The 15,834-nt window shown below is 40.7% G+C and overlaps 1 protein-coding gene across 3 annotated transcripts in view; it reads right to left on the bottom strand.

Moving 5' to 3' along the window:
* The window catches only part of LOC122560857 (ubinuclein-1-like), a 77,626-nt gene that overhangs the window by 60,515 nt on the left and 1,277 nt on the right, over positions 1-15,834 (bottom strand). For all 3 annotated transcript variants that reach the window (XM_043712029.2, XM_043712030.2, XM_043712028.2), the window contains exon 2: positions 2,347-2,439. In XM_043712029.2, the coding sequence (XP_043567964.2) occupies positions 2,347-2,439 (93 nt within the window). The remainder of the gene's footprint in view (positions 1-2,346; positions 2,440-15,834) is intronic.

The following is a 15,834-nucleotide window of genomic DNA, read 5'->3' as shown; positions in this document are numbered from 1 at the left end:
CACTGTGGACACGATAGGCCAAATGGCCTGTTTCTACACTGTAGGGATTCTATAGCTCAAATAATTCCTCTTGTATTAGATGAACTGCCACTTTATCTCATACAATATGGCCATGGTCATGGAAGGAGCATTCACACCAGTCTCTGACTCCTTTTTCTATTACATAGTATTCTCCAAGCAAAGAATTTGAAGATATGAAAACCATCAGAAACATAATTCAATAAACATTATTCAGTCAGAAAGCCCTGCAAGGTGACACTTAAATCTGAAAACAGAACTACCTCCAGCAACACTTGTCTAAACATTGATTTCTGCTCCAATTAAAATTCAACCCTGGTCACGCAGCATTTATTTGAAAGTTGTACTGTAATCTCAAACATTGCTTCTTTAATAGTAAGTACTGATGTGAGACTTGCTTACATCTTTTGCTTGGCTAATTAAAAAGATGTGGTGTTTTTCTGTCACCAATAGCACTGCTGTGACACTTGCAGCGCATACCAACTAAAGGCAACTGGCACAAATTTATATTTCAAATAATTATGACTATAAGCACTGAACTCTTTGGGAGATTAACACAATGGACAGCTGGTGCATGTTCCAAAAGAATATCTGCACTTTTAGTGCAGTCATGTGCTACTTGAATTTAGAGCAGAGCAGATCGAAATATGAATACATTGTAATTTGCAAGAAACATAAGTAGCTGTTTCAGTGTATTGGTAGGTTTGTGGGCTACTATGATACCAAGGGGTTGGAGTAGTCTGGCAGTCATCTTAGAGATGTCTTTGATGTCACCTTTGTCATCACAAAACCTAACAAATTAGAGGAAATCTATAACAGCATCAACAACATCCTTATTGGCATAAATTTCACAAACGAGAACGCCAACAGATTCTCTTCCGAGATGTCACAGTGGAACAAACAGTTAATGTAGAACCGCAGACCAGCGTCTGCAGGAAAGCAACACATACAGACCAGACACTTAACTACAGAAGCAATCACCCCAACACCTGCAAATGGAGCTGCATCAGGACATCATTTAAATGGGCCACAACACACAGCAGCCCCTAGGAACTACAAGCAGAAGAAAAAAACCTATACGGCGTATTCAAGAACAGTTACCCGATAAACAGTCTGCCGATTCTTAAACAACAAACCCAAACAAGTAGACAACACACAAACTCTAGCCACACTGTCCATACATCAGACATCTCGGAGGTGACCACCAGACTACTCTGACTCTTTGGCATCATGGTAGCCCACAAACCTACTAACACACAAACAGCTACCGATGACCCTAAAATGGACAGTGTTCCAACAATCAGCAAAACGACGTCATTTACAAAATACCATGCAAGGACTGTAACAAACACTATCTCGGACAGACAGGCAGAAAACTAGTCACCAGGATAGATGAACAACAACTAGCCAAAGGACCTGACCCACTATCACTAGTATCTTTTAATACACTTTGACACCACTTTGACTGGGACAATACATCCATCAGGTTAAACAGAGAATTCCTAGCATTCAAATTGGAGCTCCATCAAGAAACAGATTTGGACCCCATTTACCAACCTTTGAGAAAAAGATATGACATCACCCACCGTAAGAGACCAAGACACAAACAAAGTGGGACAGAACACTAGTGCTTCACCAGAGGCTCACTGATGTTACCCAGCATGGTGACAAAACGTCTGAAAACAAACTTGCCAGCTCAGCTAGCAAACTTACAAGCTGAATTGTATCAATTATATTGCAGGTAGGAGGGAAGGCAAGTTAATAAGCTGTTGACAGGAAATATGAACATGTGCACTGTGTGGTCTTGAAGGTTTCACAACAATTTCAAAAATAATCCATTTCTAATGAACCATAAATATTCATTCAAATTGTGTCCTATTAATCTATCTTAGTCATGATCTCCAACCATGAAATTTACCAATCTACATGTTTCAAATGTGTCGAATGAAGGGAAGATACCCAGAAAGTAACTTATAATCTGATGAATGTTCACTTTTGATCTTAAATCGGAATATCTGCTTCTGCTAAGATGCTGTTGGAGCGAACAGACTCGGAATTAAATTTTCAGTTAGCAACATGGCCAATACTAAACACTTTGAAACAGGTTTACTTATGCAGCATTGCTGAATTAATCCTTGTTGCTTTTTAAATAGTTTTGTTTCTGAAAGCTTAGAGCAATCAAAATTCAAATGAAATAGCCTGGATAGAAGTCAGCTTACAAAATAGTAGGACAGCAAAACAACTTTATCAAATAGATCAGACTTAATAGAGAACGTAGGTATTAAAGCTGTAAGCTTCCTTAATGAAGAAAAACTATACAGGACTCACATATTTCTCTTCAAACTTTTTAGCCAAAGCCTCAATTTCTTCTTCTCTTTTGTCATCAGTAAAAGGAGCATCAAAATGTTTACTTGCATCTTTCTAAATTAAAAAAAAAATGACATTAGCATCATATAATATATAAAACACAGAATGTGAGTATTTCTGGCTAATCCAGCATGTATTGTCCATCCTAAATTGCAGAGAGCAGTTAATAGTCAACCACATTTGCTCTAGGCCTGGAGTCACACATAGCCAGACCAGGTAAGAATAGCTAGTTTCCTTCCCAAAAAGACAAGTGAACCACATGGTTTGCAACAATCAACAGAGGGTATATGGCCACTATTGGGTTAGCTTATTACTGAATTCAATATCTACCACACTGGGATTAAAACCTATACTTCCAGAACCTGAGACTCCGGAATTTTAGCATTATTATTAGCCCTCAGACATCGCCCACCTCAGATTTGTTGAGGTGGGAAAACTCAACCTTTTAGTAGTACTTGGTTGAAAACTTGCAATACCAGGACATTGAAGGCCAAGGGCCTAATGAGAGAATGGGACTAGTGCAGTTAGTTGTATTTTTTGGCAGTGATGGGCCAAAGAATCTCTTTCGTACCGTACAATTCTATGAAAACAAAAAAAAAATTGGGAAGAGCTTTGCGATTTCTGCTCCTCTCAGACTCCCACAGCCTTCACCTTACGAACCACGGAAGAGGATGCCCAATACTGGCTTAGAACCAACATTAAGAGCTGCATGTGGTTGTTGGTCATTGTAGGACCTCACTAGCCAATAACAGTGAAGTTCAACAACATAATCATGCTAGCTAAAAATGTGTTGCTGGAACAGCGCAGCAGGTCAGGCAGCATCCAGGGAACAGGAGAATCGACGTTTCGGGCATAAGCCCTTCTTCAGGAATTCCTGAAGAAGGGCTTATGCCCGAAACGTCGATTCTCCTGTTCCCTGGATGCTGCCTGACCTGCTGCGCTGTTCCAGCAACACATTTTCAGCTCTGATCTCCAGCATCTGCAGACCTCACTTTCTCCCCAACATAATCATGCTACTCATACTAGTTGACTGCATAAACTCCTTCTAAAGACTGAAGCACTTTATGCATTAGTGCACTGTGTACATGGCAAAAGTGAGGACTGCAGATGCTGGAAACCAGAGTTTAGATCAGTGGTGCTGAAACTGTGTACATATCCTAGTCCACACACTGCGGTGTTTTAAATTTCAAAACAATATGGAGCATGAAAAGATTTTAAACTGGGATAATCAGATTGCTAACCACAAAACCCACCTACCCAGAATGCTACATAAATGGCAATAGATTGCACCCAAGCTGTCACACAGAAAATGAAACAATGGGCAAAATGTTCTCTTTAGAGTTAAAGTATTTTGTCAAGAGAGGTACATTGTCCACAACAGCTTGAAGCAACCTTTCTCTCAAAATCTTCCACTCTTCACCTCATTAATTATCCAACTGGGCTCTTGGGTGGGTTCCTGAGGGAACAGTGCTGGAGAGGTAGAAACACTTGGTACTTTTCCACTTTCATGCCTCAGCTACCATCATTAAAGCCTAACTTTCTGCCACTTCAGATGCTGCAAGCCAGGAACATGACTGTGGCTTAAGCCTCAACATTCAGAATATGCCCTGGAGGAAAGAAAAACTTGCTCCTCTTTGCGAACAGGTACCGGAGGTTTTAGTGTATTGGGCATATTGTTTCCAGCTGAACTCAAGAGGAGACCATGCCACTGGACCAAGCTAGCCAGGATACTATCTGCAGCCCGGATCAGTGCTGATGTCCCAGGTGATAAGAAATGCATATTAGTACAAGAAGGTGATCATGATCAATGATCTATCGCGTATGCAAGGCTAAGTGCCAAAACCTTCTCTTCACTAACTTTCACTCTCCGGGACAGCACTCACATCAACTCTCCCGCTGAACATGCATCTCAACAAGACTGATCGATAATAGCTCTTTATATTGGATGTACACACTGCTTTCAACCACTTCACCAATAACAAATCCTTCCTATCCTCCATGCTTTCTTTGGGCTCAATAGTGACATCTCAGTTCCTGTCCTGTTCATGCACCACCACCAACTACTCTTCCGTTCAACCTATCGTACTAAAATCCTCACTTTGACTCACTGCAAGAAAACTTGGCCCATCCCACAGATAGCTTCCATAGCAACTTACTGTTTGTGCTACAAGATAAAGCAAGAGGAACAGGATTAGGCCATTCGGATCGACAAGCCGACTGTGCCATTCAACTGGATCATGGTTGATCCAACAATTCCTCATGTCCACATTCTCGCCTTTCCTTCATAACACTTAATTCCCCTAATGATCAATCTTTATCTCAGTCTTAAATATACATAAGGACTTCGCCCCCATGGCGGATTTTGGCAAGGAGTTCCAAAGTTATGTCATATCTCACTGTCAGTGCCCTCAAGAGATATGCTGAGTGTATCATTGTACAGGTAATCCCTGGTTTGCAACTGGGTTGGTGTTCTGGAGTTCATATGCAAGTCAGAATACAATGCAAGTCAATATAAAATAACAAATTGTAAGTTCAGGAAATGTTCATAAAATAGATCTTTAAAATTATACCCCTGTATGGATTGCATTCCTTAAGTACAAGTGTTCTTAACACAGATGTTGGTAAATTGGGCAGCCCCATATCATCAGATACAAGACCATCGAACATTCAAAGTAACAGTTAAATGCTCACTTGTTTGAGACGATCATTGTCTGACACGTGACCCAAATGCTACTTGCCTTGGCACAGCACGGTGCAAACAGTGACTTTTCACTCCCTGTCTCAGATTACTTGCTCAATACTCCCTATCACAAACTGCTAATCTCTCCACTTGCACTATAAAGTAATACAAGTCACAGCAGCTGGAAACGGGAATATAGGAACAAGAGTAGGCCATTCAGCCCCTCCAGCCTGAAACTGAGCACTACAGACCGTGTCCAGAAAGCAATGCAAACCACAAAGAAGCTGACAGTCCATAACAGTGCTGAAATCAGCAAGAATGCTCCAAGGATGCTATGTGGAGCTTGCAGAGGCTAGCATCCTTCAAATAAGTGGTAAAGGGAGGGAGCACTAAAAACAAGATGCGTCAGGTTTCAATGAATGGTATGCATGAACGACATTAACTCAGTGACCTTGTCTAAGTTACAGGTGTCCCCAAGCTCCAAAGTAAAGTTCTGAAGGGTTTGAAGTGGTGTCTAAGTTGACCTGAGAGCAGGCACGAAGATGTGGTGAAGCTAATGGTTTGCTAACATCAACTTGTGTGGATGAAGGGCTGAGGTGAATGATTGCCCTGGAGCATGCAGGGACAAGTATGCTCTGATTTACGTGAGGAATTTTCACCATCTAAAAGAGGAGAATTGAAAGTACAGTAATGTATGAATAAGAGGGGTCAGGCTAAGATGCAAATGTATGGAAATGATACAGTTGACATGCAATTGAGAGTTACTGAAATTACCACTCCCAACTTCAGGGGAAAAAAAGAATTTGGATCAACACAGAGTATGACTTGCTCCATTTCTGCCAGATTTTCCACCAGTCTTCCTATTGTTCATGCCACACCAGGAAAAGGAAAAATTATCATTTCAGTTGACCAATCACTCTATGATAAGCTTCTATGGGCAATGGAAGGAGCACAGAAGTTAATTTATTTAGCTTAAGGCTCACGTTTTCACTCCCAATTTACATATTTTACTTAGAAGCCTGGCACTAAAACAACTTAGTTGAACACAATGTTTCCAGAGAAAATCAAGACAGTCTAGATGACTTGCAACTGATGTCCAATAGATATTTAGTCATCAAGAATCACAGGCTCCAAGACCCAATTTCAACCTTATCAAACAATTCTGCAAAAGGAGTATACAAAATAAACATGATCAGACATACAAGGATTTTCTATCAGTCAGCAGTGCTCTTACTTTCATGCTAAGGATAGTATTTCGCAACAGCAGCAGCACAGCCTGTAAAGTTTATCAATTTACAAATTATTTTAAAGTATACAACTGAACAGCCCTGTTAAAGAAAATGGACTTGGTGTACCAAATGCAGTCAGGCAATACTAGATTAAAAAGGTTATTGACTATCCGCACAAAAGGATTTTCATTGCATTCAATAGCTTCCTTCCAGAATTAGAGAAACCAGTTATAGCCACCTGCACTATGGGAGGCTGTGGTATAGTGCTAATGTCACTGGACTAGCAATTCAGAAACCTAGGGCAAATGCTCTGGGGACAGGGATTCAAATCTCACCATGGTAATTAGTGACATTTGAATTAAATAAAATTGGGACTAAAGAGCTGGTCAGATGTAACCACTTTATCGCAACACCCCATCTGATTCACTGATATCTTTTTGGGAAGGAAAGCTGCTGTCCTTTCCTGGTCTTGCCTACAATCAGCTATGTTGTTGACTCTTTACAGCTGTCTGGGCAATTTTGGAATGGCAACAAATGCTGACCTAGCCAGTGATGCCTACATGAATGAATGAAAAAATTACAGAAAATAACAGTTCTCTGCCTGGCAGCACGAGAAAATATTCTATCTATTCTCGTCATTGAGAAACATTGGCCAATGACATTCGAATAAATTTTTTTTAAAAAACACTGTATTCAAAAATACACTCTACTTGTGTCATGTTTAGAAGCTGAAAGAGGAAACATTTTGTTCTTCATAAATTGCTATAAACACACACAAGCTGGGAATGAAACAATGCTTCTTTAGTCCAGGATGGCATCTCAAATGCCAACAGCCAGATATATTCACAGTGTACATTTGCCAGTTCATTACTTACCAAATAAACCACCCAAACCAGGATTTCTTCCAAAATGCTTTTAAGGCTTTAATATTAAAGTCAGAAGACCAGTTCATCAGTTTGCTGCAAAAGCAACGGACTTTATGTATAACAAAACAAATTGCTAGAGAAACTCAGCAGGTCTGGTAGCATGCATGGGAAGAAAGCAGGATTAGCATTTCAAGTCGAGTGACTCTTCATTAGAGCTGTCATTCTTCATTTTATTTTTATGACTTGATATATACCTCTGAGTGAAAAGCAAGTGCAAAGTGGTTTTTAACGATGTATTACAGTCAACTGTGCTACTGCTAACAGCTGAGATCATACAAAAAAGGTCACTTAGCACTTGGAATAGCAGAGCAGGTTCAAATCACAGATTTGATTTAACCTCACCTCAGCATTCCTACAGAACCCTGATAATCTTTCATTTCCTTGGCAATCAAAAATCTATCTATTTTGACCTTAAAAATATTTAAAAGTTGTATATCCACCGTCTTGTGAAGGAATCCAAAGACACTCAACCCACAAAAAAAATTTTCCTCAACTCTGTCCTAAATAGGACCTCGAACTCAGCTCCGCCTTCCTAACCTGCAATCTTCTTCCTGACCTCTCTGCCCCCGCCCCACTCTGGCCTATCACCCTCACCTTGACCTCCTTCCACCTATCACATTTCCAACGCCCCTCCCCCAAGTTCCTCCTCCCTACCTTTTATCTTAGCCTGCTGGACACACTTGCCTCATTCCTGAAGAAGGGCTTATGCCCGAAATGTCGATTCTCCTGTTTCTTGGATGCTGCCTGACCTGCTGCGCTTTTCCAGCAACACATTTTCAGCCCTAAATAGGATCACCTTATTTTTAAACTATGACCCCCTAGTTCTCAATTCTTCCACAAAAGGAAAACATCATTCCCACATGTACATAGTCAAGTTCCCTCAGGATCCAATTTTGTTCAATTAGTACCTCTGCTACATTGGCTGATGGCTGGTTTGAGATGCAGAGTGGCACCAACATTGTGGGTTCAATTCCTACACCAGCTAAGGTTACCATGAAGGACACCTTTTCAATCTCTTGCCTTGCCTGAGGCATGGCGACACTCAGGTTAAAACAACACCAGTCTTCTTTTTAATGAAGGAGCAGCATATGGTCCAATAGGAATATGGTGATTTTTAAATCCCACTTATCTATTTAACACAAGTTGTCAACATACTCAACTTTCCAGTTGGTATAACTCATAACACCCAACAAATTTCAATGAAAGCACACTGGTTATATCCTGCAGCTTTTTCGGACTTTGAAGTAACCTTCACAGGCTGCATAAACAATGAGAGAAGACAAACAGCAAACATCAAGACAAACCCCTTTATTCATCTCAAGACTTATTCAGATCATCTCTCCACAGGGGCCACCTAATTTTAAGGTGATGGTTCAGATGACCATGCAACAACCATAGCTTTTACATACTACCTGCAAAATAGAAAATGTCACAAGACATTTTAGTAACCATGTTTTACATAAAAGATGGATACCAAGCCAGAAGAGGAGACATTGGGAGGACTGGTCAAAACGTTGGCTTAAAAAGAGGAATTAGAAGAGATTTCCAGAACATGAAATCAAGGTAACCAAAATATAGCTATCAATGATAATGTGAAGGAGATTGGAATTTAAAACAAGAGGGGATGGCATGGTCTCATAAGTATATAACATCCAAGGGAGGAGAAATTCAAATGTTGAGTTGATATAAGTTGTCAGCATTTGTTGGCAAAGGGAATGATAAATGAAAATGATTTAATATGTTTGGCATAAATATAGAAGTTTTGATAAGATGAGGTTATAAAGCATGGAACATGGGAGAGTATTGGACAAACCTGGGAGGTTTGCAAGACAATGATGAGATTTTCACTGGCAAATTAGATGAATATACACTGTGCACTCCTTTAGTAATTCCAATTTCAGTTGAAGAAGTACACTGGAAAGATTATTATTTCTCAGTCATGCTAATATACATGCTCTAAACATCAAAGGACTAAAGAGCAACACACTACACCACATTTATTGCTGCTGCTCAGGGTTCATTTAGGTTGTCTGCTACTATATAGGGATTATTTAATTTTGCTTTGACTATCAATCAAGTACTCTTAGAATAGATCCACAGATCATTAATTTTTATAACACCTTCTTCCAAACTGTGAAAGATGTATTTATAGCACACATCCTTCAAAGCTCCAAACATCAAGATTATTAAAATTGTCACAATACAATCGGCGTGATTCCATCAGTTTTGTCTGACTTTGCGGGAAACAAATGTCCACACAGGACTTACAACATAATTTGTATGAAAAAGGTTTGAAGCCTTTGCACACTGAAGCATAACTGTCTTACAGGAAATCTGAATGTAAACCTAGGCATTAATTCAATTCTAAGCACAATACTGGCTTAGCAAGATAATCCTAGAGAGTAAACATCTTATCTTATATTTTGAAGAAGTGCTCTATTACAAATAATCTCTTGTAAAAATTAACCAATGTTTCCTCTGCACAAATGTAACAAGTTTAACAAATGTACAACAGAATATTCCATGTTTCACTTGAGCAAAACATAGTGCTCCTATGTGATACCACTAGGGGCTTTATGTATCTTGCTGTAAAATGGTTTTAACTATACAGATTTGAAATACTAATTACTAATTCAGTCAAGTGAATGTATTTTGGGTCTGTGTGCAACCAGCATTACTAATGTGATAATAATAGTGAAAATAAAATGTACTAAACAACCATAATCCTTTACAAGCAATAGCAAAAAGATCAAAAAGGATGTCCTGTGGAAGGAGTGGGGAGGAAAGAAAGGAAGGGGGAGGGGATAAGAGGTGAGAGGGAGAGAGGGGGAAGGGGTGCTGAGAAAGAGGATGGAGATTTATCTCTTACAATTCAAGTCATAACATTAGCGCAAGTTCCCCTCAAAAGTTATATTACTTGGATGACTTTATTCACATTGCTCAAGCTTCACCAATGCATTTCAAACAACCCAATAAACGGAAAACAAAAGACTGAACATGTCTGATCACTATTGTGAAAGAGAGAGCATTCTGCCATGCTCTCCCAAAGAACAGTTCCATTCAGAAATTTGAGAACACAGTGATTAAAACTGCTTTATGGAGCAAAACTAACCTCAGCTTTTAACAAGATGCTTATTTCACTTCCCTCATTGTTTGCAATGTTTCTTCACAACAAGGGACAAAAGGAAAAAAAACCTATCACTTTTTGCTACATTTTCTTCTGCTTATTGTGGTTTTCATACTTCTCATGCTAACAGAATTCTTGGACTAGCACAATTTCTGTAAATTTCTACTTGGTATATCTGCTAAAAATGAAGCTAATAAGACTTATATCGAGGGAAAGAAAATCAAAACATTGTCAATCTCCCCACAGCACAGCATGCTGAGGGAGCATTTGACATTAAACAGAAAGAAACAAATTACTGAACTCAACATTTCAAATTTGAATGTTTCAAATTATTAAAAATTGAACTTTTATTCCATTAAACTGATTCCATTCTGATTTATTCTTCTCTTGTAAAATATATGAAAGAGAACCATGCTCTGAGAGGGGCACAAAATTTCTTCTCCAAAATTATTTCTGGCAGCTCTTAAATATTTCAAATGTCTATTTCTACATGTAACACTAATCTCCAGCAAAATTAGATCAAAGGCCAACAGATACAGCATCAAATGCCTAAACTTGAGACATTCTGCATACGAGAGAGAAAATCTAAAATGTACCAAGATTTTGTCCACAAAACAAATTTGGCACTGCAAGCAATCAGCAATTCAATTATACCCAATTTAAATACTTGAAAATTAAATACCAGAAATGAAATGTGTACTTTAACAAGATGTAGTTACTTATCTGCAGCAGGGAAGTTAACATATAGAGAATCTTTCATATTAGTTCAAAGGAAAATGCATCAAATTGCACTGTGGATGTGACATCTGTATTTGGATCTGACACTACAATACATAGATTGCAAGGTCAGATTGTAACAGGAAGTTATGGCAACAGTAGCAACTCATCTGAATGTGTAGTACTTAATTCCAAGCTAGCTCAGATAATATTGATAAGACCAGGATCAACAGGCTTAATCCATCTTCGGTCAAGATTAGAGTGGTGCTGAAAAAGTACAGCAGATCAGGCAGCATCCAAGGAGCAGGAAAATCGATGTTTCGAGCAAAAGCCCTTCATCAGGAATGAGACTTTTGCCCGAAACATTGATTTTCCTGCTCCTCGGATGCTGCCTGACTTGCTGTGCTTTTCCAGCACCGCTCTAAACTTGACGGAAGATGGATTAAACCTATTGATCCTGACCTTATCAATATTATCCGGGGTGCCGAGATAAATGGGAGGGGGAGAAGGAAGCCAAGACTACAATAGGTGGATGGAGGTGGGGATGAAGGTGATAGGTCAGAGAGGAGGGTGGAGCGGATAGTTGGGAAGGAAGATTGGCAGGTAGGACAGATCATGAGGATGGTGCTGAGCTGGCAGGTTGGAACTGGGGTCAGGTGGGGGGGGAGAGGAAATGGAGAAACCGGTGAAGTCCACATTGCTGCCCTGGGGTTGAAGTGTTCCGAGGTGAAAAATGAGCCGCTCTTCCTCCAAGCATGGGATGGTGAGGGAGTGTTGGTGGAGGAGGCCCAAGACCTGCATGTCCTCGGCAGAGTGGGAGGGGGAATGATGTGCGTGTCCCGGAGATGTTCCCTAAAGTGCTCTGCAAGACGACGTCCAGTCTCCCTAATGTAAAGGAGACTGCATCGGGAGCAACAGACACAATAAATGACATTGGTGGATATGCAGGTCAAACTTTGATGGATGCAGAAGGCTCCTTTGAGGCCTTTGATGGAGGTGAAGGGGAGGTGTCAGTGTAGGTTTTGCAATTCCTGTGGTGGCAGGGAAAGGTGCCAGGAGGGGAGGGTGGGTTGTTGGGGTGCATGGACCTGACAAGATAGTCATGGAGGGAATGGTCTTTTTGGAAAGTGGATAGGGGTGGGGAGGGAAATTTATTCCTGGTGTGGGGTCTGTTTGTAGGGGGTGGACATGTTGGCGGATGATGCAGTTTATGCGGAAGTTGGTAGGGTAGAAGGTGAGGACCGGGTTTGGGGGAGGGGGTTATGTCCTTGTTGCGGTTGGAGGGGTGCAGTTTGAGGGCGGAGGTGCAGGACGTGGATGAGATGCGCTGGAGAACATCTTCAACCATGTGGGAAGGGAAATTACAGTCTTTAAAGAAGGAGGCCATCTGGTGTGTTTTGTGGTAGAACAGATCCTCCTGAAAGCAGATACGACGGAGGGGGAGGAATTGGGAATACGGAATAGCATTTTTGCAGGAGGTAGGGTGGGAAGAGATGTAATCGAGGTAACTGTGGGAGTCAGTGGGTTTGTAGAAAATGTCAGTGTTAAATTGGACGTCATTGACGGAGATGGAGAGATCCAGGAAGGGGAGGGAGATGTCAGAGATGGCCCGGGTGAATTTAAGGTCGGGGTGGAATGCATTGAAGTTGATGAGGTGGCGCCGATGCAGTCATAAATACAGCGGAGGAGAAAGGTAGGGAGTCGTGCCGGTGTAACTACGGAAGATGGACTGTTCTACGTAGCCAAAGAAACAGGCATAGCTGGGTCCCATGCGGGTGCCCATGGCTACCCATTTCATCTGGAGGAAGTGGAAGGATTCGAAGGAGAAATTGTTAAGGGCGAGGACCAGTTCAGCCAAACGAATGAGTGTGTCATTGGAAGGGTACTGTTGGGGATGTCAGGAGAGGAAGAAATGGAGGGCTTGGAAGCCCTAGTCATGGTGGATGGAATTGTAGAGGGATTGGATGTCCATGGTGAAGATGAGGCTTTGGGGGGGCCTGGGGAAACTGAAGTCTTAGAGGAGGTGGAGGGCATGGGTGGTGTCTTGAACATATGTGGGGAGTTCCTGGACTGGGAGGAATAGAACAGTATTGAGTAGGTGGAGATGAGTTCGGTGGGGCAGGAGCAGACTGAGACAACGGGTCGGCCAGGGTGATCAGGCTTGTGGATCTTGGGAAGGAGGTAGAACCGGGCGGTGTGAGGTTCCCAAACTATGAGGTTGGAAGCTGTGGGTGGGAGATCTCCTGAGGTGATGAGGTTGTGTATGGTCTGGAAGCTGATGGTTTGTTGATGGGATCATGGTCAAGGGGGCGGTAGGAGGAGGTGTCTTTGAGTCGGTGCCTGGCTTCAGCAGTGTAGAGGTCAGTGGGCCAAACTACCACTGCATCCCTTTATCAGCTGGTTTGATGGTGAGGTTGGGATTGGAGCAGAGAGAGTATAGGGCTGCGCATTGTGAGGGCGAGAGGTTGGAATGGGGGAGGGGGGTGGACAGGTTGAGGCAGTTAACGTCTCAGCGGCAATTGGAAACGAGAGGTTGAGGACGGGTAATAGGCCAGCATGGGGTGTCCAGGTGGATGGAGTGTGTTGGAGGCGAGTGAAGAGGTCCTCAGATGGTGGGCTGGAGTCATGATTGAAAAGGTAAGCTTGGAGGCAGAGGCGGCAGAAGAAGTGTTCGACATCACGACACATATTGAATTTGCTGATGCGTGGACGGAGGGGTATAAAGGTAAGGCCTTTGCTGAGGACTGATAGTTTGTCCTCAGTGAGGGAGAGGTCTGGGGAAATGGTGAAAACTCGACAGTGCCAGGAGCTAGGACCTGGTGTGGGTGTGGAGCTGGTCCTTCTACCTATTCATATGTTTGCTTCCGATTATGTTTTTGTCAAATAGATGCTTAATTATTTTTTGAAATTAAATTTGTATTTTGTAAAGAAACAAGAACAATCAGATGTCAACCATTCTATTAAAATAAACATGTATCCACAAAATGAGTTAATGCGAAGGGTCATCATTTCAGTATAGTATCCCCACCAAAGTAATTTTGTTCTGCACCAGGTTAGTGATTAATACAAACTATAGTTTAAGGTAGACAATTTTGGGATTACATTCAAAGATCTGCTAGTCAAAGACCACCAATATTCATTCTCAGCCTTCAAGATGTATCTTAACTTTTAGTGAATCACTAATACAATGTGCCCTGCAAAAGTAACCGACAAAGTGAACACAGGTGAAGTGATATCTTTTGCTCTAAAATAGTAACTATACTTTGATAAGTAGGCTCAGCACAATGGAGACTGTTCCCATGAGAAAAGATGTGACCAATGTGGACTTTGACACCATAACTGTGTAAAATTATCACAGGAAAAGATAGAATAATTCAAAACAGACAGCTGGGGTTAAGAATAAGGAGTAAAGATGATATAGTGCAGCAATTTGGAGGAATTCATTCATTCACAAATTGACAAAGTCTGAAATTTAATTCTCTAATTTACGGTTGAAAGAAATTTTTGACAGCATTTACTTTGATAGGCAAATGAAGGAAGAGAGCTGAAAGCAAATGAGAATATTCTCAGTACAGGAGGGTAGAACTACACCCTCACATGGAGCATCAACATTTGATAAAGACTACTCACCTGAACCAGTCAATTTCTGGTACTTTTGAATTAAAGGTCCAATTTGGAACTAATTCCATATGCAAAAAGCAGATAAGAGCTTGAACCAACAGCTATTTTATATGCTGTGTGCCAAATGCAATTGAGTCAGTGCGGTTGCGATGCACCTTTGAAAATTCACTTTTTGCAATGGGGATAAAAGTATTTAGAAAGGATTACATACTTTGCAATATGCAGCCTGAAATAGATTTTACAGGAACTATACATCCACATCATGTGCATTCAAAAATGGCTGTTGGTAAATAAAGGCAATTCATTGGTTAGGGACAATTAAAGGAGTGAGATAGTCCTTAAAATGAACATACACTTCAAAAGTGCCTCTGAAAAACACCATTAAAACATTCACGTGGGTTTGCAACATGACAAATGAACAAAATCATTAAGCCAGATTGTAGAAGGAAATCTTAACAGAAGGAATGAAAACTTGCCCTACCAATTTTAGTTCAGAATGATGTAGTCTGAACATTGACTTATAAAATATTTGATATTATATTTTGCTTAAATCACTTAAAATAAGACCCGAGCATTTCTATTTTAGACTCTAAAATTTATAGAGTAACTTCGGAAAAAGAAAGAAAAGCTTTATTATATTAATAATTCTTTAAAAGTGAGTTCAAAGCAACAATTCAAGAAAGCATAGAAGTCTTCACAACTGTGGAAACCTTGATTTCATCTTATTTGCTCAACAATTCTGTGTTTTGGTTATCACAGAATGCAATGTAAGAACACGGGGGATGTGTAATCATTGTTTCATCTCCCACCAATACTACAACCAATTCTGAGCCTTTATACATTAAGTATCAATTGTTTACTTTATCATTTTACAGACAAAACATATTCCTGGTTGAATGCTTTACAATGAAAATCCCAACAGCTGATACTATAACTGGCACTGCTGCTCCACTTACACACTGTCTCTCTTTTTCTCTTTCCCACAAACACAAAAGTTCACTTCATTCAGGGCAACTATGGGATACAGAGTCAGGCTGCGTACAAGTGACAACAATAGTACCAGTGTGACTTAGCAAGGCTTTCAGGATAGCATGAACCAAGAGAAAGGCTCCCAGTCAGATCAAATATGATTCTGTATTCCTACTCCAA

This window comes from Chiloscyllium plagiosum, unplaced genomic scaffold, assembly GCF_037043375.1.
Source record: "Chiloscyllium plagiosum isolate Xiang-an unplaced genomic scaffold, Cpla_swu_hap1 HiC_scaffold_20, whole genome shotgun sequence".
Classification (NCBI taxonomy): domain Eukaryota; kingdom Metazoa; phylum Chordata; class Chondrichthyes; order Orectolobiformes; family Hemiscylliidae; genus Chiloscyllium; species Chiloscyllium plagiosum.
The sequence above is the reverse complement of the archived record's forward strand: the minus strand, read 5'-3'. Positions and strand labels throughout refer to the sequence as shown.